This window comes from Varanus komodoensis, unplaced genomic scaffold (assembly GCF_004798865.1).
Source record: "Varanus komodoensis strain SLA01 unplaced genomic scaffold, ASM479886v1 scaffold100, whole genome shotgun sequence".
Taxonomy (NCBI): domain Eukaryota; kingdom Metazoa; phylum Chordata; class Lepidosauria; order Squamata; family Varanidae; genus Varanus; species Varanus komodoensis.
This window is the reverse complement of record NW_025335270.1, coordinates 1,000,222-1,027,878: the sequence shown is the minus strand read 5'-3', so window position 1 is coordinate 1,027,878 and position 27,657 is coordinate 1,000,222. Positions and strand designations below refer to the sequence as shown.

The 27,657-nt window shown below is 43.8% G+C and overlaps 1 protein-coding gene across 8 annotated transcripts in view; it reads left to right on the top strand.

Annotated features, from left to right (window-relative positions):
- Window positions 1–27,657, top strand: part of CLIC5 (chloride intracellular channel 5) — a 108,468-nt gene that overhangs the window by 60,548 nt on the left and 20,263 nt on the right. For 6 of the 8 annotated variants that reach the window (XM_044419231.1, XM_044419227.1, XM_044419226.1 and 3 more), the window contains 3 exons: window positions 21,568–21,677; window positions 21,991–22,116; window positions 23,370–23,476. In XM_044419231.1, the coding sequence (XP_044275166.1) occupies window positions 21,568–21,677; window positions 21,991–22,116; window positions 23,370–23,476 (343 nt within the window). Of the gene's footprint in view, window positions 1–18,197; window positions 19,246–19,626; window positions 20,997–21,567; window positions 21,678–21,990; window positions 22,117–23,369; window positions 23,477–27,657 lie in introns of those variants that run through there. The other 2 variants (XM_044419233.1, XM_044419232.1) reach the window with 2 other exon arrangements.

Sequence of the window (27,657 nt, the reverse complement as noted above, 5' to 3'; positions counted from 1 at the left end):
CATAGACTAATTTTCTTTTGAAATTCTTTTGTGCACTTCAGTAGGCAACCTATATTTGCAGTATGATCTTGAATGTCTCTTTCTTTCCAGAATCCAGCTTGAACATCTGGCATTTCTTGCTCCATATAGGGCAATATTCTTCGTTGCAAACTTGAGCATCGCTTTGCTGGCATGGAAGGGTAGAGCAATGGTCCTATGGTTGCTACATTCTTTCACATCTCCTTGCATATCAAATGTTTCCAGTCTGCGTGCCATTGCTTTGTCTTCCATGTTTGTCAGCATGTTCTTGTTAGGATTTGGATTCTGTAGTTCAGAATTTTTCTGTCAGTATTCTAACTGTTCTGAGCGCTTTATTCCTCCCAAGCACTTTCAGAGCACCTTTCTTGTCATTTTCTAATATCGCAGCTGCTTCCTTATAAGATTCCTCTTCAAAGGAGTCTGTATAGTTCTTCTGAACAGTGTTTCTACCTTCTCTTTATTTTATCCTGGTTAGATAGTAACCCTGCATTCCTAATCTAGGTTTGGATTTCCCTTGGATTTCCTGGCTCTTCTAGAAGTGGTATCTTGTTTTAATTCTTTATTTCTTTGCACTAGTCATTGTTATAGTTCTTTTTGTCTCTATGTGATAGTCACTGAAAAGTTTCATTCAGGAGTCTGACCTGATTTCTGTCAATGTTTACTTTTGCATCTTGCCTGTCTGTGTTTCTTCTGTCACACATCTAGGCTTTTTCTTTACTTTTGCTACAGGAATTATCTTTTGTCATTCTTCCTCAATGATATCTCTGGTTTCAGTTGATAATTCTTCTGAAATATAGTCAACTGAGTCTCACATATTGGCACATGTTCCTTAAAAAAGGTAGGATCTGCTGTGCAAATCTCATTTGGTCAATGCCCATGGAGGTTATCTACTGCACCTTGACAACAGTCTTACCAGGATGTTAGCCAGGTAAGACTCCACATTTTGTGCAACAGAAAATGCTTGTTGCATGCCTGCAAAAGACAATAAAAATACAAGGGCAGTTGTGTACAATTCTGCCACCCTGCGTGTGTGCAGATGTGCACATATTTAAAGGGTAATAATTTAGTTATGGTCACTTCAAAGCACTACTGAGGTATCAATGGAGAGGCTGGCACTGCTGGCTGTTCAGGCAAGGTCACGAGAACACCAAGGGATTTTGGGAGCTCTTGCCAAGTGGCTTGCTCACCACTTCCCACAACCCACAATGGAACTGGTCTCCTGAGTTTGGATGAAAAGACAACTCTGTGAGTTTAGCAATCTCTAGAGCAAACTACGTTATAGGAAATGGTCTGACTTCCGATGACACAGCAAAGCTCCATGGCTACCCACCCACCATGGTTTGCCATGCCACACAAACCCAGCCATTGCTTTTTTGCTAAAACTACTGTGGTTTTTCTCTGTAATTTTTATTGAGATCTATCGATATTTCTTTTCTGCTGCTGCAATTTTGGTTTTTAAAATGTGGTTTGCATTGGCATGTATTGTACGCTGATATACTTATCTATTTATGCATGTATGTAAGCTGCCTTAGGTATTTTCTGGAAAGATACAGTATAAATCAAATAAGGCTCTCCCAGTCAGAGGGGCTGGGAGAGAAAAGTGGACTGATGGAGGAGTGATAAAAGAGATCCAGCAGCTGTGCGTTTTCTTAAGGATTTGGGCTATTAAATATATTAGCGTTTAGCTATGGGAGGAACCGCCAATTCTGCTGGGAGAAATTCTATGGTGAGGCAGAATGCATTTGAAAATCCCATTTGGAAGCCATTCAGTAGCTCTTTGCTCCTGCCAATCCATTTTTTTCTGTTCTGTATCTGATGTACTGTGAGAATTAAAGTAATATGAAGAGATGGATATTTCGGACCAAACAAAAGAACATAGAAACAGAGTGAGTCAGAAGGGGTCTCCTTGGCCATGTAGTCTGACCCCCGGCTCCAGCCGGCTCTGCTCACAACATGCCCACCATGCACATGTCTAGCCTATCTTTGAATGCCCTCACCAATGGGGCCTCAACGACCTCCCGTGGAAGCCCATTCCACACCCTCGGGGTCCTAACTGTCACGAAGTGCTTCCTGGCATCTAAATGGAACCTTGGTTCCCTGAGCTTGGCTCCATTGGAGTGCATCCTGCCTTCCTCTGCAGGGGAGAACAGCTCTCTACCCATCTCCATGTGACACCCCCTCACTTACCTGTATGTCGCCAACAGATCCCCTCTGAGTCTCCTCTTCTCCAGGCTGAAGAGACCCAGTTCCCTCAGTCTCGCCTCATGCCCCATCCCCTGCAAACCGGCCACCAACCTTGTGTCCCTACGCTGCACTGCCTCTAACCTGGCTATATCCTTCCTGTAATGTGGGGGCCAAAACTGAGCACAATACTCCAGTTGCAGGTGCACCAGAGTCATATAGAGTGGTAGTAATACCTCTCCTGATCTAGAAGCCACACTTCTGGCTATGCAACCTTGCACTTACCCACATTGAATGCCATCCTGTTGATTCCTGCCCACTTCCATAGTCTGTCCGGATGCTTTTGGATCTGGAGTACCTGCTCCTCAGTTGTGACCACTGCTCCAGTTTTAATACCATCTGCGAATTTGATCAGCAGACTGTTCACACCTTCTTCCATGTCATTGATGAAAAGATTAAACAGGATTGGCCACAAGACAGAGGCCTGGGGGACCCCGCTTGTCACTGGCTGCCATCCCGATGATTCCCCACTAATGGTTACCCTCTGCTTTCGATCAGTCAGCCATGCCCTAATCCACCGGACAGTGCTTTGGTGTATCCCAAAACTCCTCAGTTTCTCCACCAGGATATCATGGGGCACTTTGTCAAAGGCCTTGCTGATATCCAGGTATACTACATCCACTGCATCCCTTCCATCTAGCCATCTTGAAACCTTGTCGTAGAATTCCACAAGGTTTGTCTGGCAGGACCTGTTTTTGCAGAAGCCGGGTTGTGTGGCTGTCGGCCTCCCTTTCCTATCTAGCATTACTAGATCTCTATTATGAGCCTTTCCATTGTTTTTCCTGCAATGGACGTAAGGCTAACTGGTCTGTACTTCCCCATGTCCCTTCTACTACCCTTTTTGAAAATTGGGACCACTGATGCCACCCTCCAGTCCTCTGTAACTTCACTCATTCTCCACAAGCCCTCAAAAATGGAGGCCAGAGGGCATGGGAGAACCCCCGTCAACTCTTAAAGTAGTCTCGGGTGTAACCTGCCAGGGCCTGGTGACTTTGTAATGTCCAATGCCCTGAGGAGCCCCTCGACTTCAAGGGGGGTGACTCTAATCTGTGCCCCTACTTTCCTGGTCTCATGTAATCTCCTATGCGGATATCCCCCATCCTGCTTTGGGGAGAACACAGAGGCAAAATAGTCATTTAGCATCTGTGTCTATTCCCTCATATCAGTCACTGGATCTCCTTCCTCCTTATTTAGTGGTCCCACCACTTGTCTCCCCTTCCTCTTCCTATTTACATGCTGATAGAAGCCCTTTTTGTTGCTCTCGATATTCTTGGCAAGTCTTAGTTCGTAATCAGCCTTAGCCTTGCGAAGATTCCTTCTGCAATGGACCTCCTCCTCCCGGTATACCCTTTTTTGCCCCAGTACCCATTTCCTACGGAGGTTCCTCTTTCGTCTAATCCCTCTAACCACCTCCTTTCGCATCCATGGTGGCGCTCTCCAGCCAAAGGTGCATCATTCCCAGCATTCTGTTCCCACTGAGGTCAACCAGATGCCCATGGGAAGCCCACGGCATAGTAGTGCTGGGGCTGTGCCAGGTACTGCAAAACCAGGGCTCCACCCCCTGGTCAACTCACCCCCCCATATATTTGCATATACTAATTTACAGATGCGCTCTGTGTGTGTGTGTTTAAAGGAACCTTTCACTCAAAGACACCCCTACTGATAAAAAGGGATGTACACATAAGGGAAGGAAGGGCATTTGATTTCTGAGAAAAGAAATCAGGAAGAACGACTTGTGGTGGGAAGGAGCAGCAAGAGATGATGCACATGCAGGGGCATCAGGGGCAACAGAGCCTCTGTACCTTTATTTCAGCATGTGCCCATGAGCTGCAGGGTGGCAGGGAAAGTGACTTCCCAGAGATACCAGGCTCCAAAAGAAAGATCTGGGGCTCCAACCCTAGCGGACCATCCCACTTCCACCTCTGAAAAGCATGTTGCTGCTCATGTTCTGCAGCAATTGTGCTTAGTGACAGAGCAATTGTGCTCTGTCAATTTGTCTAATCCCCCAACCTGCTGGACATCCCTTTATCCTGTGGTAATAAATGCCACACTTTTACTATGCACTGCATGAAGGGGTACTGTACATCCATGGATCTAAAGCAGCAGTTTCCAGCCTTTTCTATGCCCTGCATCCTTAAAAATGTTTCAGCTCCCTGCAAAAGTAATATCAGATTTGAAGATGAAGTCAAATGTCTAATCTTTGAACCTCATACTGCTCTGCGGGTTAACAAATTGAACTAAAAAACCTCAGTGCATAAAATTCAAATATAAACTGAGCAATTAGAAAAAAACTGTCAACAGTGAAATCAATCCCAATTGTGAGCATAAAATTCAATTACATCTTTGTTCCAGCTTCTCATTCATGATTTTGTCAAAACATGGCACTTTCTTGCAGATTGCAATCCACAAGTCTGCCAGTGGATTCACGCAATTTCTAGTTTTTATCTTGATTGACAAGAGAACGGAATCCAAATGCAAACAAAATAATAACAATTTTATTATTGGGATAATTTTTGGTGAAAAACATTCAACTACAGCCTTTCTCTTTGTCACACCCCTTGAAAACCCATCTATCACCCCAGGCTGGGATCCCCTGCTCTAAAGGCAGGGGATCCCAGCAACAAGTTGGGAAATGTTGCCTACTCCTGTTCCACATGGCCACACGCACCTGCCATCTTCTTCCCATAATTACCTCTGGCTACTTCCAGCTTTTCCTTCTGTATATTTGCACACACATGCATGATGCTCTACCACAAAGAATTTGCCATTTGAATGCTTCCAAACTGAATTGTGAGTCTTGTGTCACAGTGCAGTGATGACAGCCAGGCTCCAGTAAATGTTGCAGAGAAGTGTGTGTGACTAAGTAAATTGTAGAAGCCCTTCCAGAACAGTAAAGGTCATGGGGATCATTTGATGTTGCATCCCAAAATATCCTGGAGGGGCTTTCCAGAAGGTCAGCAGTAATGTCAGAATTAGGGCAGAGGCATTTGGCTGGTGGAGTGCACAGAGGCAAATGTTTCCTTTGCCATCAGGCAAGACATGATTAGAAGTCCACTGTTAAGAAGGGGACAAGCCCAGGCAGGCTACACTGGCTTTCCCACCCACCCCTCAGTTCCTCCCTCTCCCCCTCCTTCTTCTCCATTATTCTTTTGTGAAGGACAAAGGACAAGCTGTCATTTTTTTCTTTTCTTCTTCCCCCCACCCCCGCCCTTAACTCTCTGCTAGTTTGCACTTTTGCATAGCTAACCGTGTGCAAAAATAGCCCTTCTGTTTTAAAGGGCCTGCTCCTCTGGACATCATGTGTTGAATCATGGTGGGCATGTCGTGAGCAGAGCCGGCTGGAGCCGGAGGTCAGACTAGATGAGCCAGGAGGTCCCTTCTGACTCGCTCTGTTTCTATGTTTCTATGAATCCCCATATACAACCAGCCATGAACAAGTAGCGTGCAAGATTATGAAATTGCAGAGAACTATGAAAGGAAGACAGGCCCCATCTATAGGCCAAACCGGAAGGTCTGCATGATTTAGAGGATGGGGGCTCCAGATCCCTGAGAATTTATACTGTATTTATATATACCCCAGCACTGTATTTGCAAAGGGAAATGAAAATTTATCAGCAGGCCTTTCTTTATAGGTTAAAGCGCTGGGGTGCTCTGGATTTTCAGTTAGCAAAAATGCATTGCCTTGAGAAAACAGGAAGCAGCTTTTTACTGTATTTCAGAGTTATACTGTTGGGCTGTCTATAACATCAGTGGCAGCACATCACAATAATAAAACAGCCTGCCTCACAACCTGTGGGCCACACAGCTGGCTTTTTAGGTTGCAGATGAGGTGCCTGTGGGCTCAGTTTTCCCCACAGACCATTTTCTCTGGGAATTAGTGAGGCTCTCTGTCGTTCCAACCTTTTCTTTCTTAAGGCTGCTTTTAAATTGTTATGTTTTCACTCAGAGGTTTCCATGTAACCAAGAAAAGTGCCACCCCCAGCACCGTCTTTATTTGAGTACAAAGAGTGGTTTTCTGTTTTGGAGTTCAGAGCCCTCCCCTGCCTTGCAAGTAGAGCAGTTACTTTTCTGGAGAAAGTTACTCAGAACAGCCATATTTTGCATGGGCAAACCACTGGTGGCAGCCATTTTATGAGCGTGCCCATGACACACTCTCAGAATTCCAAATCTCCCCCGCCCCCAGCTGAAAAGGTTGCTTCCCGCATGCTTGAGAGTAAGCCCCACTGCATTCATTAAGACAGACTTTTCTGTTGGCAGGCATAGGGTTGTTTGAAAAATTAAGTGCTCTTTTTGGTTTCAGACAATTACTGAATGAACTTGCATATTAGTGTGTGGGAAGAGCTCGGATGCTGTGCATTGCTGGTGCAGTGCTGTGAAGCATCTCCGAGTCTTCGGACCCAGAATGCAACCTCTGCGGCTACTTCTACAAGCAGCTATTTGTCATTTTTATTCGCAATGTAAGGGTGAAAGGAAAACGACTGATATTTTGTGTTATACTGATATAAAGGACAAGACCAAACAAATTTCTAAAGAGATTGAAGTTTGGTCTCGGAGATGAAATATGACCAGAGCCAGAGTGGTTAGAGTCTTAGATTGGGACTATATAGGAGATCTGGGTTCAAGTCCCTGCTCAGCCTTGGAGCTCCCTGGGTGACATTGGGCCAGTCACAGCCTCTCAGCCCAACCTACCTCACAGGACTGTTTTGGTGAGCATAAAATGGAGAGGAGGAAAAACTTGTAAGGTGCCTTGAGTTCCTTGTAAGAGGAAGAAAGTTGATTTATAAACTTAGTGAGTAGTGGCGGTGCAGGTGGTAGGAGTAATGTTGTTGTCATCTTAAAAATGTGTGCATGTGTCCATACTTCTTTGTTATTAAAAGCACCTAATATTTACTTAGTGAGTATCTCTGTAGCCCATCATTCACTTTTCGCTGTGTGCAGAGTAAATGGTTATTTAGGAGTTTATCTGACCTTACCTGTATGTTGTAAGTGCAGCTGTAATTACTAAAGGTCAGTCTTTGACAGATTATTCCTATTGTTGTGAGTGTTTTTCTAGATTCCAGTTCTCTTTGTGATGGTCAACAGGCCTGTTTTCTCATCTGCTGCTGAATGGGCAGATTACCTCAAATACATGTGGATGAAAATCAGAAGAGGAAATGTATTTTCTGTGACTGTTACAATGAACCTTTGTTACAGGTTATTATGCAAGCTTACTGTGCTGGGTGTTTTAGTTGATAGCAGCTAAAACTAAACATTTGACATCTGAAATGGGAAGTGTTGTGCTATAGAAAGTTCTCACAGGCCTTAGGAGCCCTGGAAATAGGAGCTGCAGCGTTTATATTAATCTCTATGTTCTTTCAGAGCATAGTCCCATGATTATTGCATGATCACTATTTTTGCCCTTTTTGTTTTCTCCTGTCGGCTGAGATATATAAAGAAACCCATTCACCCATCTTCTGCCCCATGCGAGGTCCTTTTGGGGGTGAAGGGGGGGATGTTTTCTCTGATGCACGACCTCTCCAAGGCTTCTCCAGACATTCTGCTTGTTCACCAACAGTGTGACATTCAGTGTGACATCAATACAACCTCGAGAAGTATTTTTTGTGGTTCTTCAGGAATGCTTTGCAGAGCCACCTGTTTGTATTGGCTTTTTAAAATAAAATTGGGCTGCTGGTTTTATTTACAAACACCATTTTATTAAATGTTATTGTTTTGCATTATTTTATTTTGTAAGCCAGCATTTCAAGAGATGTATTAGCTTTTCACATGGTTTAGGGGGAAATACTGGCCATAATGTTTTTAAATTAGTATTATTTGTGAGTTAAACAACTTAAAATGTTGGCTTCAATACTCACGTTCATTCTTCTGTGTTACATATTCCATGAAATAATTAAATTTCAACAATGACACTGTGTGATCCATTCCAACATACTGGCAACTTATCTGCCAAAACTTAGCAATGGAGATTCTGCGATGAAAACATATTCCCTGCTTGACTGGCTGACTGCTGTCGAATAGAGCATCCCACACTCCTTAGAGGAATAGACAGTCCACAAATGTTCTGTGTAAAGCTATGCCAAATATGTATGCAACCATTAACTCCCAAGTCTTATTTTAAGTTGTCAGTATGGATGTCACCTCTTTAAATCTGCATTATAATATGCAAATACCTTTTGTGATGGTGATGATGATGGAGTTTCTGGTACTGATACACTGTTAGGCCAAAGGTATCAGAACAGCTTGGCGGTAGCCATGAAGGGCAAACTACATCAAGCACAGGATTTCCACAGTCAGAACTTCTAATAGTTAAGTTGAAAGTACTCACAGAGGCTTCTGGTTTTGAACACAGTAGTGTCATTGTGAGGGGAATGTAATGCTTCCTCACACATCATTTCTCCCATCTAACCCTTCTCAAGAAAAGCTGCTGATAGCCTGGAGAAAATAATACTTTCTACATCTGGTGTAATTTGAAGCAGCCGAAACAACAGCTGTAACTCAAGTACAAGCAAACTTGGGTGGATATCAGAACCTACTGAGTTCTGCTGGTGGTGTTGGTGGTGATGGAAGCACAGAAGACATTTTTTTTTACCATCCTAGGAAGCATCCCATGTTGTTCAGCAACTACTAGGAAGACCCCAAAGAGGACTGGACAACTTCTGAGGGTCAATTTGCCTCTCACAAAGTTACCATGGGTGGCAACCTGCTACCAAAATTGTCCTCAAAATGTGTAGGTGGCAAAAAGTGGGCAAGAAAATGGGCAAGAAGCTTTGAATTGGTGTCTTCTGTAATTATTTAATACCACCTTCTAGAGGGAATTACCTATTTTTAAAAATAAAACTTTTTCTTTTTTGGTAGGTGGGTAGTTAAAAATAATAACTGTTATGATTTCAGGATTATCTTGCCATGCAAAGAAATAGTGGCTGCTTAATGATAAGATTTTATCTGTAAAAGTGTATTTTTCAAAAGAGCATTTTTTGAAGATCAAGGAGGCTACCTCTTCTATTTTCTTTGCAGGAGAAAGGCAGCATTACTTACACATTTTCCAGTGTTTTGTTTTCTTTGCCTTCCTGTATATAGTATTAGAGAAACATAAGAACACAAGAACATAAAAGCCAGGCTGGGTCTGACCCAAGGTCCATCTAGTCCAGCACTCCACACACATGGTGGCAAACCAGCTGCCCACTGGACCCCTCAAGCGGGGGGGGGGGGGGCAAGACCTGCCCTTACCAAAGCTCCTCAGCAACTGGTGGATGCAGGCATGCTGCCTCAGAGAAAGGAGGCAGCATGTAGCCAGCAAGGCTAGTAGCCACTGATACCCTCATCCCTCTGCCCAATCCCCTTTTAAAGCCATCCAGACTGGTGTCCGTCACCACTTCCCATGGCAGTGAATTCACCTTTTAACTATATGCTGTGTGAAGAAGTACTTCGTTTTATCTGTCCTAAACCTCGGCCCAACCTCTCAGGGGATGACCCCAAGATGTAGTGTTACGAGAGAGGGAGAGAAACTCCTCTTTCTCCACTCCATGCATTATTTTAAACACCTCTATCATGTCTCTCTTTACTCACCTTCCAAACTGAACACTCCCAGTTGCTGTAGCTGCTCCTCACAGGGGAGCTGCTCCAGCCCCCTGATCATTTCTGTTGCCCTTCTCTGTACCTTTTCCAACTTTTTTCAGCTAAGATAGCCAGAACTTCCTTCTTCACAGCAGCTGAGCAGTACGCCGACATTTTCATTGAGTTGTCCACCACTACCCCAAGATCCCTTTCTGGCTCAATCTTAATCCTGGCCAGGAGCTCAAGAGCAATTTGTGCAATCTAACTAGAATAGAAATGGTGCGGTTATGGAAAAAAAGGAAAAACCATCTTCTTTGGGATATTTAAATCTCCATCCAGCTACTTAAAAAAATGTGTATCTTTAATCTGAGCTGGTTTTCTCTTAATTTTTACTATCTAGGGTTTTATCATCCACACAATATCTCCCACTGGAATTATTTCTTCCTTGATGAACTCTATCAATGTTTGCAAACTCAAATTGAAGAATTCAGATATAATACTCATGTTTGTCAAATATTTCATCATCTGAACACCTTCCTGAAAATTTGAATCTTCTCTCATTTCTTCCTGTATTATCTCCCTTAATCTGCAGTTTTGAAACACCATTATCTCTATCTAATTTGTACTATTGTTTGCAGACACTGAGTTTATCCCTATAACTGCATGTATGATGAATTTATTTATATTATAGAGGCCCGAAGATCACTAATTTATGGAAGTAAGTCTCCCTTTTGTTCTCTCTCTCAAATACCCCTAATTTTAATGCTATTCAGTCTTTGTTTTCTACCAAATCCCACTACTGGTTTATCTTTTTTGCTTATTCTGAAGTTATGGACTTCAAGCCCAATTGGACCTACTTTTCCTTATTGACCATTAGTCTTTGTCATTCTTTTATGCTTTAATTTTATCTAATTTATTTGTTTAAAAGTTTTAAGCTTGTTCTATTTGTACAAATCTCTGATCTAATTCCCTCAATTTACTTTCAAGCTCATTTATTGAATTCTGTATCATGTTCACTTGTGGCAAAACAATTGTTCGCCACTAGTGCTGATCTATAAATGACCACTCAGAAGCAAGTCCCATTGAATTCAGTAGGATATAATCCCAGGAAAGCATGCTTGCGGCCTTGGTTGCAACCCCTCCTGCCATAAAGGGAGGTGGGGGGGGAGAAAGGTTCATAATTACTGTGTCTTTCTCTCCTTGTAAGAGTACATGAAATTGCAGTCTACATTTAAAATATTAGAAGTTTTAAAATGCAACCAATGGTAATAAATATGACTCATAAATATAACATCTAGTTCCCATTTCCCCCAATCCTGTCATTACAAGCTGCTTGACATGCTAACTAGGAAGAATAAAAAGCACGCCCACAACATAATGCAGGTGAAACATAAATATCACCTTCACCCATCCAGTCTCACTCTCCACACATACTTGGAGCAATTTCTCTCCCATTTGCCCAGACCCAGACAAGTTATGTGCAGTTTTGCTTGGTTCTTAATATTTTCTAAGGTAGTTTTCCACTTTTTTGATGACTGCTTTCTATGGCTGTTCAGTGATCAGAGCTGACTGAAATGATACCTGTTCAAAGTAACTAATCCAAAGAAAAAGGAAGAGCTATCCTTGTGTGTGTAAAAGTGAGCCATAATATTTTTGCATAACAAGTTTAGATATGATAGGTCTGAATGCATTTTGGTGCATAAAACACAGACCCAACTAGCTTTTTCTTCAGAAAAAGAGAAAAGAAACCAAGAATTCTTATATCCATTCACATTTTCCTCCATTTCACTGGAGGGCCATATACATTTACAATAAAAGCAGAGCTACCTTTCTGGAAATACTGAATGTTCTTACATACAAGTACACACAGATATTTGATTAAGGGTACAAATATCTGTGGACCTAGAAAAAAGAAACAAAATGGTTTTCTGTTTCCTCCTCTGTTGAAAACTGCAGAGGAGTGCACCTTGAAGGCGCTTCGCATTGCAATCCTGTGCAGTCTCATCTGTGAGCAAGCCCCATGGAACTCACCAGCACATACTTATGCACAGTTCATCAGTGGATGGGCTGTGTGGTTAAGCAGGCATGGTCTCTTTTCCTTCTCCCTCTCCCTCCCTCCTGAAATTCTTGGAGGTTCCACAGCAGGCATCACATGCCTGCTGGAGATGTTCCTCTAGTGAACTCAACAATGGGTGAACTCAGCAACCCAAACCTTGACCCCTCCATATGTCATGAGAACTCAGCCCTTGAAATCTGGCGAGATCTCAGGCTGGATGCTAGCCCCCAAATTTCATGAGAGTCCAGATGTTTCTCATTATAGTTCAGGTGCAAAGAGGAAACTGAAGGGAAGAATGTAGCAAAAGGCAGGGAAGTGGGGTGGAAGGTGGATGCTGAGGGATCTGGGCCCCAAAACAAAGACTGAGGGCTGCAGTCCTAATGGCCCTGCTACTTCCCCCTCTAATTTCAGCAATTCTGTTTAACAAAGATATGGATCTTACACATATACAGAACTCAGGGTGGGAAACATGGCAGACACAGTTCAGCTCCTGATGCAGTCCCCATGCTTTATTCCTCTCGCTTACCTGTGTGGAATGCCGTGCTTTTGTATTCCCCCTGCAGGAATGGAGTAGGAGTTGCATGTGAGCATTTGTGTCTAGAGGTGTAGTGCCTGTAGGAGCTCTGTAGAGAAGCACTAGCAACATGTTCCTTTCCTGGGTGTCCTGAAGGCAAGCTATTGAATGTGCAGTGTTTTCTTTTTGCGTCAAGTTCTCCTCCTCCTTAGTTTGCACCACTAAATTTCACCTTTGTGTTTCCTAAGTTTTCATGACATTGGGCCAGCAGAGTATACTCCCTTGCTGCACACTCTGTTGTGTGAATTGTGGTCTCCCTGTTCAGATGTTCCCATTTTGCTGGTGCTGTGGGGAGCTGGGGCAGTGAAGGTGGCAGTGTCTGCTGTCTTGTTATCGTTTCTTCTCCGCTGAGTTCAGTGAGGAACATTTCTTCATGCACATGCTGCCACTGAAGAAGTGGGGAGGTCCTGAAGGACTCCAGGGTTTAGCATGCTTGCGCTTCCCTGCCCTGCCCACCATGCATCCCGGTTCAGCCACTGTACCAGAGACGCTGGGCTTGTGATGCAGATATGGCTGTGAGGTTTTCCAGGAAAAGCCATGCTGACATATCTCCAGTGAGAGGAGCTGCTTTGACATAGTGGGCAGCTGGCAACCATATCCTGTAACCTTTCAGCCAGCATTTATTTGGTTTAAGAGTCTTCCCTTAGGTTAACCATAGCAACATTGATGTAAATCCTGCTGAAATCAGTGGAACTTGCTTGTAAGAACATAATTTGGGCAGTGGGGCAGATTATATTCTTGTTTGATCATGAGCAAAGTGCTCGTACTCAGCCTTTGCAATAGCTGCAGATTCACCAGGCTTCTAACAGTGCAAGGCATGTCATGGAAATTCAATAAATAATTCAAGGTTGTCTCGTGTTACATTCCCAGGGTTTACTTTCAGCATCTGTGTGCCTTTAACTGCTGTTTGCCCAATATTGTGTTTAAAGGTATAGGCATTTGGCTGAGGTTCATCAACATTCGCAAGTGTTCACACATAACCAGATCATTGTCCCAGGTCCAGACATGCTAAGCATGCATCTGAATTGCACGAGTGCATGGGTCTCCTTTTTACCAGTCAAATACGGGCTGGGTTGAAAAGCTGCTTTTTGGGAGACTAGGTTTTTGCATTATGCTGAAACTTCTCTTTTCCTTACATTTCTTCTTGTACTGCTATTTTTTGTTTTGTTTAGTCACAAAGTTGTGCCTGACCCATCACGATCCCATGGACAACGTTCCTCCAGGCTCTCCCATCCTTCACCATCCTCCAGAGTCCACCCAAGCCCACACCCACTGCCCCAGTGACCCCATCTAGCCTCATCAACCTTCTCCTTTTGCTGTCAATTTTTCCCAGCATTAGGGGCTTCTCCAGTGAGTCCTTCCTTCTCATTAGGTGGCCAAAGTATTTGAGCTTCATCTTCGGTATCTGACCTTCTAAAGAGCAGTCAGGGTTTATTTCCTTTAAGATTGATTGATTTGATTTCTTTTCAGTCCAAGGGACTCTCAGGAGTCTTCTCCAGCACCACAATTCAAACGTATAATTCTTTGGCACCCAGTTTTCCTTATGATCCTACTCTCACACCATTCATTACAACTGGGAAAACCATAGCTTTGACAATACAAACTTTTGTCGGCAGGGTGATGTTTCTCTTTTTTAGTATGCTGTCTAGATTTGCCATAGCTTTCCACCCAAGGAGCAAGCAGTCTGTGGTGATCTTGGAGCCCAAGAAAGTAAAATCTGTCACTACCTCCATTTCTTCCCCATCTATTTGCCAGGAAATGATAGGACTGGATGCCATGATCTTAGTTTTCTTAATATTGAGTTTCAAGCCGACTTTTGCACTCTCCTCTTTTACCTGCATCAAGAGGCTCTTTAGTTCTTCTTCACATTCTGTACTATTTTTATACTGCTATAAGAAATGCTGAATTGTTTTAACATGATATATATTATGCATACTTGCTTTTTAATCACCAGACAGCAGTGTTTACTTCCTATACCTCTTATAATGGTGAGTTCAAATTTTAAATAAACCACTTTGGGTCTTTTTGGCTTAATACCTTCTCCAAATCAAAGTGAAACCTGGTGATACATTGATCACCAGTGTGATCAGTGTGGTGCAGTGGTTAAGAGCAGTGTGGTGTAGGACTCAGATGATCTGAGCAGAGCAGAGCCAGTGTGGTGCAGCAGTTAAGAGCATGGGACTGGGACTCAGATGATCCGGGTTCGAGTCCCCGCTCAGCCATGGAGCCAACTGGGTGACTTTGGGCCAGTCACAGACTCTCAGCCCAGCCTGCCTCACAGGGTTGTTGTTGTGGGGATAAGATGGAGGAGGAGAATAATGTAAGCTGCCTTGAGCCTTTTGTAGTAAAAAGGCAGGATATAAATTGAAAAATAAATAAATAAATGATATCAAAGCATGTTGTGCAAATGAATAGAGAGGCCTGCAGGTTGTTCTTTTGCAAAAGTGAGTTAAGTCACATTATCCAAGCATTTTTGTAAGTCACCCAGAGAGCTTTGACTACGAGCAGTATATAACTGTAAAATAGCCGTCGTCGTTGTCGTCGTCGTCATCATCCCTGCTGTTGCAGAGGCAGTAGGGGTGAGGATGTTGCTGAGCACCTTGTAAAAATGGCTGTAGTTTTGTCCCTACTGCTGTGCTACACTTTTTCATATTGCCGTTGGGACACCAATTCCCACAGCTGATCATGACAGGGGTGGCGTTCATAGGGCATGCCCCTCATGCTGGGTTGAGTGTGGCTTGTAATTGAAGCACGGGTTATTGCTGCAATGTGTGTTCCCGTGCTGTCTGATCTCAGGTGAAAGAGCGAACCATGGTGAATGATCACAGCTCCCAACCCAACACTAGACTTTGCATTTGATTATGTTCAATCACCTACTTTGCGTCATGGCTTTTTCCAGTCCAGAAACTGCTGCTGTGCTATAGATTAGCCATTTACTGTTCCTTTGCTACAGCGAAGTATGACTCCCACACAGGTCTGCTAATGGGAGCCAAGAGTAAGGAGCTTGCCTCTGGGGCTGGTCTGAATGTCCCACAACTATCTTTACCTGAGGCTCTGTGGCTTTCAAAGTGATGCTGCAGAGTTGGGGGGAGAAGTGGCCAAGTGTTGGTGGGTAGCAGCTGTTGAATGTCTTTCTTGGAAGCTGATGTGATGTCTGAGAGTGATTCCATGTTGCTTTACATTCTTTTTCCAAAACAGAAGCCTCTGAGGCCTTAAGTAGTTGCAAAGTGCACGTAATGTGGCTGGAGGCACTTGGAAAGGGGTGGTGGTGGAAGTACAGCCCCCACTGGACCACTGCCGCGCCGATCATCAGGGCAGAGAATGCACCAACAGCCTCATATCTGCAGACTGCCAAGGGTGCAGTTAACAGGAGGTGTGTGCAGCACAACAGCTTGATATGTAAAATTGCACAGAGCCAAGTCTGTGTCGGAACAAAACCTGGCTCTTTTCTCTTGAGTTTCAACCCATTATTTCACAGGAAACCTGCATGTGTGTGATTTGCAGAGAATATGTACTGAAAATTGTGTTGTTTCCTGCAGGATTCACGGCTGTTTTGATTCTGTATATGAGTGAGTGGAATGAAATGACAGTATGTGCGCTGTTTGTAGTAGGCTCTCCTGTCTTCTCTAACATTAGGGGCACAAGGAAGGCAGGATGGGCTGTGATGTCTTGTGTGACAAATCACTCACCTCTACCAGAATGTTCAAAATATTAAAATTCATTTCAAAATAATTGTTTTACAGGAAACCCCAGAGTTTCCCCTCTTTGGGAATTTCTGAATTCATTTATTCAAGTCCAGAAATGTATTTCTGTGCCACGATGTATTATACCATGAGTTTAGCTAAGCTGAAGGACAGTGCTCCAGAGTATCCTCAGAGTGGCTGGGCAGGCATGACTCACAAGGCAACCCGCAGCTGCTGAGACATTCCCACACCAAGTGTCAGAGGTTCCCCAGCAGTGGTGGGGTCTCTTAGAAGGGGAGCCTGGCACAAACCTACTTATCCTTTCCTGCTTTCTTGGGGCTGCTGCCACTTGGCTCTCAAGACAGCTCAGCAGAAGACAGCTTGACTCTGCCTCTGACAGCGGTCCAAAAGTCCTGCTTGGGCACTCTTTGGCAGCTGACATCCTCATTCTGCTCCCCTTAGGTATTCTGCAGTGTCCTGTGGGTGAGTGGGGAGGGCAAAGAGATAGGAGGAGAAAGATCAAGGCACACCACTATGACTGATCATAGTGGGAAACCCAGGTGAAGGAGCCACCAAGGGCTTTTGAGCTGTGTGAACTGGCCCACCGTCTTTTCACTTTATAAATGCTTGCCCAGTCTAGCATTCAAGATGCTGACCTGTCTTGGCTGATATGTGTATTTGTGGGAAGCACGGAGTGACCAGGATCCTTCCATCAACTGACTGGGAACTTGTATGTACCTTTGCTTTCATTAAAGAAGATTTTGAGTTGCAATTTTTCTGTGCCTGCTCCATTGTACAATGCCTGGATCACTTTTTCCTGGATCACTTTTACTAATCAATATCATTACCGATGGGTATCTAGAGTATGACATGATGCTTTGAGGAGGGGATGAGGTTCCAATTTTAGTTATTTCCATTTAGGATTCAGTTGTGTGTACCTGCACCAAATGGAGTCACACCACATAACTGGTCATGAGGCAAAGAGCTGCAAACCATTAGTCCATGCTAGGCCACAAACTTGTAATAAAGGGATGGCTGATAGTTGGCTAAAAACATAACACACTCTGAAAACAGTAATGGAAGAGAGTACACGATGCAAAAATGCCTTCTAGTGGCAGGCAGTGGGCATGAATATCTCCATACTAGTGAGGGAAGGGAACAAAGAAAAGCTGCTCATCTTGCTGTCTTGTAAACTTTTGAGCTGCATTGCTACTACACCAAAGAAAAAACACTTTTCTCTTTTCCTCCTTGGTACTTCCTCAAAATAACATGCTGCCTTTTATATTTGACTAATAATCATGAAAGGAGAGATACTGGAATCATGGATGAAAACACTTCCTCACCAAAGCATAGTCATCTGGGCAGCAATCCCATTTTTCAGTCTATGCATATTACTTACAATGCTGTAATGTGCCATTTGTGCAGTATGATTAATAACATGGATGGATGGCTATTCAGAGGCTTAGGTTGGGTTTTACTTCTCCTTTGGATGATGTCAAAGCTCAGGCTTCTTATCAGGTTTATAAAGGGGCAGCATAATCTGTTGAACAACATACAGTGGTACCTTGGCTCATGAACTTAATCCGTTCCAGGACTCTGGTCGTGACCCAAATTGGTCGTGAGCCAAGTCAGATTTCCTCATAAGGGTCAATGTAAATAAGGTTAATCTGGTCTGCAACTATTTTTTTTACTCACAAAAATTTGAAGCAAAGTGACAAAGATCGCGGCTATCTCCCCGCTGCAGTGATCGTGCAGGGGTGGGTGGGGGGAGATGGGTGTGATCGTGGGCATGCTGGGAGGGGGGAGACAGGCGCAGGCATGGGCACACTGGGGGGGAGGCGGGCGTGGCGCACTCGGGCAGGGAACACGGGCACAATCTCCCCCCCAGCATGATCACAGCCACCTTCCCCCCCCCCCCCACGCGCCCGTGCAGGGAAGGCGGGCACGCTCGTGACCGTCACCTGATGCAGAGTTCACGATCTGTAGCAAAATTTTTATGAAATTTCTGTTTGCAACCTGATTTGATCATGAACTGAGGTGTTCGTGAGCCGAGGTACCACTGTAAAACCAAATCACATTGAAATGGGAAGCATATTCACATGGTTAAAACCATTTAAATTTATTTCGCACTGCTACCAGATGGGCGGTACTAACCATTTTTGTTAGCTGAGATTCCTCCTTCAAGCATTCAGAAGCCACATACCTTTTACCTTGCAAAGCATTCTTTATTGACCCAAAAGCACCCAGAACATTTCTCTGAGCATGGACAGAGCAGTTTGTTGAACCCAATGTAGTGATCACCTTGAGGAACCCTCCTTATGAGCATGCCTGGACCCCATCCCATGGGTGGGGCGGGGGGCTTCTGCAAGCAAGTACGCCTTCTCTCCATGCACCAGTCCTCTGACTGGGCTACCCCTCTCTGCTGATGCCTCATCATGGGGTCAAGAGCTGCAGCTGCCTGGTCTATGACTAAGAAACTCCCCTGTTCAGGGTCCCGTCCCACCTGCTGTATACCTTGACTATTTCCAGGAACTGTCTTCCCACCTGATGTGTGTCCTTGAGATAAATGTGTCCACCTCTTTCCTATCTTAGAGTCATGGCACGACTCATCCCCCTCAGCTTCTCCTTGATCTGCTTGACATTCTGATTCTGATGAATCCCAGTCAGCGGTCCTTAAGAATAAGCACCCAAAGCCACCAGCCTTCTCACACCATTTCTCTTAGCACACAAAAGCAAGCTAAAAGCAGAATTGCAACTGACAGGCACGATGCACTTTTTCTCTGCATACATGGCTATACCAGGGAGTATGACATAGCCACATTTCTTTGTTCATTTCTTTCAGCTGAGAGGCCATTTGAACAACTTGCTAAGAGATCTTTAAACCAAAGCCACAAATTATTTCACTCAATGCTCAAGACCGGTTGGCATAATTCTGCAGCTGCTGCCTGCTCTGCCTCTTCGCTGTTACAAGCCGCCTTTTGACTTACCTTTCACTCTGGCCCAGACAATGGTAGCAGTGATGGAGTAACAGTAGAAGCCCCTGCCTCTTTGCTGGTGGCCAGCAAGCAGATGTCAGCAATTGTACGGAAGAGAAGGAGCAACAGCAGGTGGCGGCAATGCTAGTAAGAAGGTGGACTTGGAGGGCGTTGGTCCCTGCTGCTCAAGGGCTCTGCAAAACTTGAAGCTGGGAGTGATTTCATTAGTGCCAAAGTAGTTCTTCCCTTAAGCTGAATTGTCAAGCTTAGGAAACATGGAAATGGAGTGTTTGAAAATTACTTTAGAACTGAAAGGGTTTAACTAGGGACATGGGAAAGCTGACATATCTAATAGATTGGATGAAGGCACTTTCCCATGAGGAAAGAAAAAGCTGCAGGACCCTGAGAACAGTCAGGCCCAACAGAAACAAATAAACTAGAGGATTTCACCATAAAGGGGGGGGGGTGATCTATTCACCCTTCCCTTTTGTGAGCAAGGATTCTTTATATCTTTGCTTTTCTTTGACAGCTGTCAAAACAGCAGACAGTTTAAAAAAACCCTAATTGTAGCATTTTGGGGTGAATGTTGGTAGCCAAAGCCTGTTCCACTTTGACAGCAGACACCTCCAAGACAGCACCCCTCCAAGACTTTCCATTTTGCACTTCTGCCAGTACTCACCTCTACACTTGTGCAGGACCAACTAAAAACTTTTTAAAAATTAACTTACATATTTGCACAAATTTTTAGTGCTGAAAAATGGAATGGAATGGGATGACAAATCAATGACAGTCCACTGTGCTGTGTGGTCTTTTTGTGTCATAAGACTGATAGGATCATGAAACCAAGAACTGGTTTTTAATGACCTCCACAAAATTCCCTGAAATTTGGGATGTCAAATACTCTTTGGCTATTCTGTGAATGGCAAATACTTGTTAAATGTTTGGTATCTGTATTCAGTGAACAATTATATTTTTCAATATTGTGTATTTGATGGATATTTTATATTTGATTTTTGGGAGCAATGTTTTGTCTTTCCTTTCATATGGCTGCTGAAAAGTAAGTTCCTGGGGACTGGTCAGCTCCAGAAGGCAAGAAAGAACAGGCCTTCTCTGGCCATGGCACAGCTGCCACCTGGCAGGACAGAGGAATACTGGGACAGATGCTGTGAGAAAGAACAATACTGGGCAATGTCCAGCAAACTCACTGGACATCTGAAAAGCACACTGAGTTCAGGGATCCAAGATCATTTAGAAATCAAGATCTAGAGTGACTCCTGAAAGGTGTACAGATGCCTGTGAAATAGTGTGGAATTGCCAAAAAAGGGAACACTTAGATGGGTATGCTTGATAGTAGGTGGAAAATCACAAATAACAGCATTGTCTATTAATGAGTCTTAAGATGTTCTTCCTATCACATCAGCATTCAGGTGCTTCTGGCCCATGAGTTCCAGATACTGAAGAATAGAACTCACTCTCCTGTGTCAGTACAGAAGACAAGGTGCTCTTGTTCTTCCCACATAAGCAATTGAGAGACAAAACAGAAGTATGGAGATGAAATGGAGGCAATCAGGCTTTTCACAAGTAGGATTGGATAAGCTTTGAACCTTGTAGGACCTTGACAAGTGGACTGAGCAGAAGTCATGATACTCCTCTGTGCTTTAAATGATGGAAAGTGACAAATTCCATTCGTATCTGAAGTCTAATGTGTCATCAGTTTAACTCTTTATAGAACTGAACAGAATGTGCCTAAGAGGAGGCATCTATGAGAAACTCATTTCAGATCATTTTTGGATTTACCTGTGCACATCTTCTGGAATGTATGTGGACTCTCATACAATCTGCAACCGAAGTCCATACATTTCCAAGCTTGCAATGTGATGCATGGATCCGAAAACAAGGTATTCAACAGCATTTGCAGAGCTGAAAAGTGTGCATGAAAAAATGAATACTTTTGAAAAGTGCACATAATCGCATTTTAATGAATAGAGGAAAAGTGCATACATTTCAAAGATAGGCACAATTGATGCATATATCTAGAAAGGTGCACATAGAGACACAAAAATTTTCATCCAAAAGGAACCCTGTCACAATCACAGTCAAATACAGACATGAGATCGAACAAATTTCAAAGTGGATGAACTTTGAAAGTTGAAGAACTTTGATGTACTTGAGTTTTGCCTGTATACACATTGTTAATTAAGAGGTTGAGAGCCAAACCCTTTAAGTCTTAAAAATGCTCTGTGTCAGATCTTGTTCTTAAATATTCAGTTTTTAACATAATACTTGGAAGTGACTGAACTAATACTTCTGTTACAACATTTGGAAGATACTGTTATGTTTGGAAGGAAGAATTTTGATGTTTGTGCCCAAAATGGAGTTGGTCACTTATTGCAAAATCCACTTTCTCTCTCTCCTGAGATTAACTCCTAAAGAGCTGCCCATTCTCTTGTTATTTCATATTTCCTCTAGGCTGGTGTAGATGGAGAAAGCATTGGAAACTGTCCTTTCTCACAGCGTCTCTTCATGATACTTTGGCTCAAAGGAGTTGTGTTCAACGTTACCACAGTTGACCTGAAAAGGTAAAACTTCTTGATTGCATTTATTTGATAAGAGATAATGGGTTTTATCATTTTGATCCGTGTTGACACAAACGTTCTTACAGTGGGCAGTAGTCAAATGCTTCCCTTGACTGTTGTGAATCTTGGTTTTCTCATACCAATAGGAAAGCCTTACTTTGCTTCCTAGATGGGTTCATTGAGATGTTATATGCAATAGTAAAAGGACGAGAGGGGGAAGGGTGACCTCCTTCATATTGCAAAACCAAGGAGGATAATGTGGCCAGTGATTGCTTGTGTGATTAGTAAAATTTTACCTTGTCTTCTTGTCCTGCAGAAAGCCAGCTGATTTACATAATTTAGCTCCTGGGACCCACCCACCATTTCTGACTTTTAATGGGGAAGTCAAGACAGACGTTAACAAAATTGAGGAATTTCTGGAAGAGACGCTTTCACCTCCAAAGTAACAAATTATATACTTTTAAAAGATTTCTTAAAATGATAATTGCCAAGCAAAAAATAGAAAAGTAGAGTACACACTGATATTCCTATACCTGTTTCTTTGTTATGCTTAGTTTCCTGCCTTCTGGCTAGCCAGATGGAATACAATTATGATTCTAAAGCCTGCCTTCTCTTTCCTTCTGTCCTCCAGCACCCATCATTTGTGCTTGAGATGAGGGCCAGAATACAGTTTCCTGGCCATGGGACCACCACTTCTTACATATCTCCAGCTCAGGCAGCCCCATTTCAAATTGAGCCCCATGGGCTTGGGCCTCAGTTGCACCATCTGCATGATCCCCTCCCTCAACACACACACACCTGCTTACCCGCAGATTTAGAGCGTCAGAGCTGAAGCACAGCAGGCCCAGCACCAAGGAACCAAGGACACAATTTCTCCCCTTTGCCGGGAGCACGGTGGGATGGCTCCTGCAGGCCTGCCGTACACATGGTCACATGGTTGCCGAAGTGACTCTCACCAGGCCATGCTGTACTGTGGTCTGCCAGGAGCCTTGGCGCCTCTTCCTCTGGCCAGTTCGGCAGCCCTGAGCTCTGACGATGCACTCGGCTCCCTGGACTGCAGATTGTACAGGCCTGTTCTAAAGCCTTTGCTTCTTCCACTGAGACTTGGCTGCTCTTTTGAGATTCTGATCCTTGGCCCACAGAAAGCAGCAGGAATCTTTCAAAGAATCGCTGTGTGCTTTTCAGCAGTAGGCAGCACTGATGTGTTATTGCTTCCCAGCTCCATAGCCTGCCTTTCATCACATGCTTCTTTGAGAGCACACATACTTGGAACCCCACACTGTTCTCTCCGTTGTTATGCTGAAAAGCGCTACTCTGTCTTGGATAGGTTTCTCCACAGTGGCAGCACACGTGGTCTCCACACAGGATGAAGAGAAGTTGCTTACTGCCAAACTCCCCCACATCTTTTGAGACAAGGCAACTTCTACTGATTTGCTGTCGCTGCTCCTTAGTGCCTGTCACAAAACCATAGCAACTTTACACGTTCTTGCCTCCCTGCGGAAGCTGTGATAGTCAGCAGAGTCCCGTCAGACTGGCATGCTGCAATAAGAGCTTTAAAGCCAGCACTTGCCTCCACAAATGTTATTCCGTGTCGCCCACAGAACTTGCAATGAACAAAATGTGTCTTTAGGAATTTGTGTTTGTTTTTATTTTATGGAGAACCCTATTTTGAAGGCTATGCTTCTCTTTTTGTAGGTACCCCAAGCTTGCTGCCAAACACCGAGAAGCAAACATTGCAGGCATAGATATATTCTCCAAATTTTCTGCATATATAAAAAATGTGAAGCAACAGGACAATAACAGTAAGTGTTCCGGTGAATCATTTTGATTATGTCTTTCCCAATACTTACTGGTTCTATCCTGCCTCTGTGTCAAGTGCATTTCTGTGGAATGTGCCCAATTTTAAGAGGCAAATTTTTGTCCCAAAGACATGCCCCAGCCCTTTTGCCTGCCACGGGAAAGATCCCCCCTCCTTGTCCTTACTTCCAGCTACTAGGCCAAACTCCCGTTCACTTACCTTTTCAAGACTGCGGAGTTCAGTATAGTAATTGTTTTGCTGTGGCAAATGATCAGTTCTAGACATCTTTAGCTGATCCATGTAGCCTTTGTACCCGAGGCAGATACTGGGATCTAGATGGTATTAAATTTCCCAGTACATAGACTGTTTAGAAACTGTATTTTTATTTTGTTTGTTCATGAAAAATCTTCACTACTTTAGATTTAGGTTTTTACTTTCTAAGCTCAAAAGGACTTCTTGAAAAATGAGCACCCATGCAAAAGGACACAAGATGTAAAAAGGATGTAGACAAACTGGGTGTTGTTGGGGATGCTTTAGTTAAATCCTGTATTGTAGATCTTCCTTAAGCAGGGGTTGGGCAAGGGCAAGATGACCTTCAGGGTCCCTTCCAACTGTATGATTCTAAACAGATGAGGGCAGGCAGATCTATGAGGAAACTGACACCCTTTGATGGGCTGGAGTCTGGCTTTAGTCAACAGTGGTCTGATTTGTTGGATATTTTCTCATGGAAAATCTCTTCAAATAGAAAACTAGCAGATCAGGGTAGGACACTTTTCTCTGTAGAAAGCACAACTATTACATTGGAAGCTGGGAAAATATTGTGCTCAAAGTATCTCAAGTGAAGCTCAGAGAATCCAGAAATCTGGATTCTCACAACTAATCTGTTTGATAGGTGAAAGCTGTCATCACTCTAAAAGTTGCTATTTGCCCCTCCTAGGGAAAAATTCAGGTATCTGTAACACTCCCAAACGTTTGCTAACCAGTATGGCTAATAGCAGGGGTGCAGGACGGGGATCAGGTTGGGCTATAGGGAAACAGTGGTTGGATTCATACAATAATGGGGTTGGGGGCAACGAGTCTTTTCCTGACTCCTACAGCAGGGATGATCTCAAACCCACCCAGAACTCATAGCTAGTTATATGGTTCTGAAATGGAACTAAAGAGCTGACCAGCTATGCACTTAACTGTGTTCAGGTGGCATGGGAAGCTGTGAGCTATGAGCGTAATGGGGCCACTGAGTAGGGAAGGGAAGGGAAGGGAAGGGAAGGGAAGGGAAGGGAAGGGAAGGGAGCTACCATGGCTTCTTTTCTCCCATGATCGATAATGCAAACTGGCCATTTTTGGTTTAAAGGCAGCATCCTCTAGTACAGATCAGGCATGGAGCTAGCAGAAGCTGGCTTTAAAGTTCAAAAATGCTAGGTATTTGTCTATATTTTGCCCTATGCTAAGCATGTGTGGGTTTGCATTTTTTTCCCTTTTGGACTTCTACTAACATTATTAGAATATATAAAGGAAGGGACTTGAATATTCCAAAGAAGAGTGTGTACTGTAGAGACAAGGCATTGCTCAACACCTTTCCAATGCACTCTCCTTCTTGCCTCTATATTCTGTGAGGGCGATAAATGTCATCCCAGGGCTCAGCTGCTCCCTGCTAGGCATCATTAGGAAGGGAATAGAAAATAGAACTGCCAAAATCTTACTTCCCTTATACAAATCGTTGCTGTGACCACACTTGGAATACTGCACTCAGTTCTGGCTGTTTTAGATGAAAAGAGACATTGTTGAGTTGGAAAAGGCACAGAGAGGGGCAACAAAAATGATCAGGGGGCTGGAGCAGCTCCCTGTTGAGGAGTGGCTACAACAACTGGACTGTTCAGCTTAGGAAATCAGCGAGGAAGGGGAGACATGATAGAGGTGTTTAAAATAATGCATGGTGTGGAGAAAGAGGAGGAAGAGGAATAATTAAAAGGTGAATTCCCTGCCATGGGACGTGGTGACAGACACCAATCTGGATGGCTTTAAAGGGGGACTGGGCAGAGGGATGAGGGTATCAGTGGCTACTGGCCCTGCTGGCCGTGTGCTGCCTCCTTTACCACAGGCAGCATGCCTGCATCCACCAGCTGCTGAGGAGCTTGGACAGGAGGAGGCCTTGCATCCAGTGGGCAGCTGGTTTGCCTCCATGTATGGAGTGCTGGACTAGATGGACCTTGAGTCAGACCCAGCCTGGCTTTCCTTATGCTCTTATGTTCTTAGGAAGTAACAGCCAAAGGCAAAATGTCTTGTTCATTTGATATTTATGGTAAATGATGTACTACCCCCCTTTTTGGCTAGCTTTGCTGCCTTAAAATATATAAGTTGAAAGGTTTGAAGCAGGCTGGCTAGGGCTGTAAGCCCAGAAGCAAACACATTTCTGCCATATCAAAGTTCCACAACTTTTAAGCATCTTGAAAGAGAAGGAATTGATTCCAGATTCCCAGGATGTGGCAAGCTGTGTTTAAAGAAAGTGTGCGTATTTATTATTTTAGGCCACTTTCACCAACTTGATTCCTTCTACCCCCAACATTACCCACATCATTTTAATAACAGGTTTTCCTAAAGGCCTGAGCTTCACTACATACCATCTCTGTAGTCTAGAGTGTGACACCATCCTTTGACTTGCTCTGGGAAGTTGCAGTGCTGTGATTGACATAACTAGAATTTAATTTCCTCACATCTGCAACAAGAACAAAAAACAAATGAGGAGGCTCTTGGCATCAGCTTCCTAGAATCCCCTCTTAAAATGCTACCTCTTTGAAATTCCAGTTGGAGGACGGGCTGCTGGGGCATATCTCCTGCACAATTCACAAAATAGTTATTGTCACAGTGGCTGCTTTTCCCTGCCTGTGCCAGTTCCATGCCATCCCTTTCCATAATTGTCTGTGCTCAACTCTGGTTGCTGTGTTGTCCGAACCCAGTGAGGGTGGGTGATTCCAAACCACCTTGGAATCCTAGAATGGGCCATGCTTTGCCCGGTGGCTTGGAAACTGCCCCTGCTGCAACTCACTTTAGTGTTGGGGTCAGTAGTTGCTGGGACCAATTTAGCCCTTCAGCAGTATTGCCTGGCATACCAATTGCCGGGCCCTTGTGAAAGACAGGTTGGGGGCCATTCACTTGGGTGTTCGTGACGAGGGCCAGAGCCTCTTTCATTCCTTTTGCAGTGGAACACCATGTTATATCCTTGGCGTGCCTGGTCCCCTCCCAGTCTGAATTAGCCAGTGGGAAAAACCCAGTTGACAATCACACTTTAGAAACAGATAAACAGTTATTTATTTGCTTCTGAAAAGAGCGATGGGCAGAATGAATGGTGCACCACTTTGTCCTCATGAAGCTTTCCTTCTTTTTTAATGTCTATTTGCTGCTGAAGTGGGTGGTGTGTAGCAACTAGATGTTTGGAGCTGACTAATCCTTCCTAAAGTTGTACTTACCTTGGCTGAGAGAATGAGCCCTTTGATTTCATTTGAGGGAGTATGTTTTAATTTGTTACTGAAATGCATATTTAACAGTGCCCAGCATGGGTGGCCGCATTCATTAAGGTGCTTTGCGGTGCTGCTGCTCACTTGAAGATGGACTGGGAGACCACCAGCATGACTTCATCCCATGGAATTTCCAGCCGTCTGACCAGAGGAATCCACTGGTCTGGCTTAGACTCAGGTCGAGGGCCCCCCAATAAAATAACATTAAATTGTTAATTTGCATGTGATTGCATCTTTCCCCCCCTCTTCATGTTGCTATATCAAATGTTGTGGTTAAGCAACTGATGAGAGAAATGTCTGTTTGATATATAAGGCATTGTAAGATGCTAGCAAAAGTGTCCATCAAGATGATTCCCAGCATACTTATTTAATTCCTCTCTGTGTTCATTCTGTTGATTTCAGTACATTCAAAAGAAGGTAATCTACAATGGTGATTATGTTTGTTCTGTTTGTCCAGTTTCCTTATTTAAATAGTGTGTCATGCTGTCAACTTTGAAAAATACTTTCCATTACCTAAAAAGTAGAGTTGCAAGGTCTAGGTGAAAAGGGAAGCTGCAGCTTTAAGACAAGGGTAAGGCAACTCACTGGGTGTGGGGGAATGGGTGGCAATGGGTGGCCCCAGGGCACACATGCACACAATCTTTTACTCTCCCAAACTTTCAGTAACCAGGAT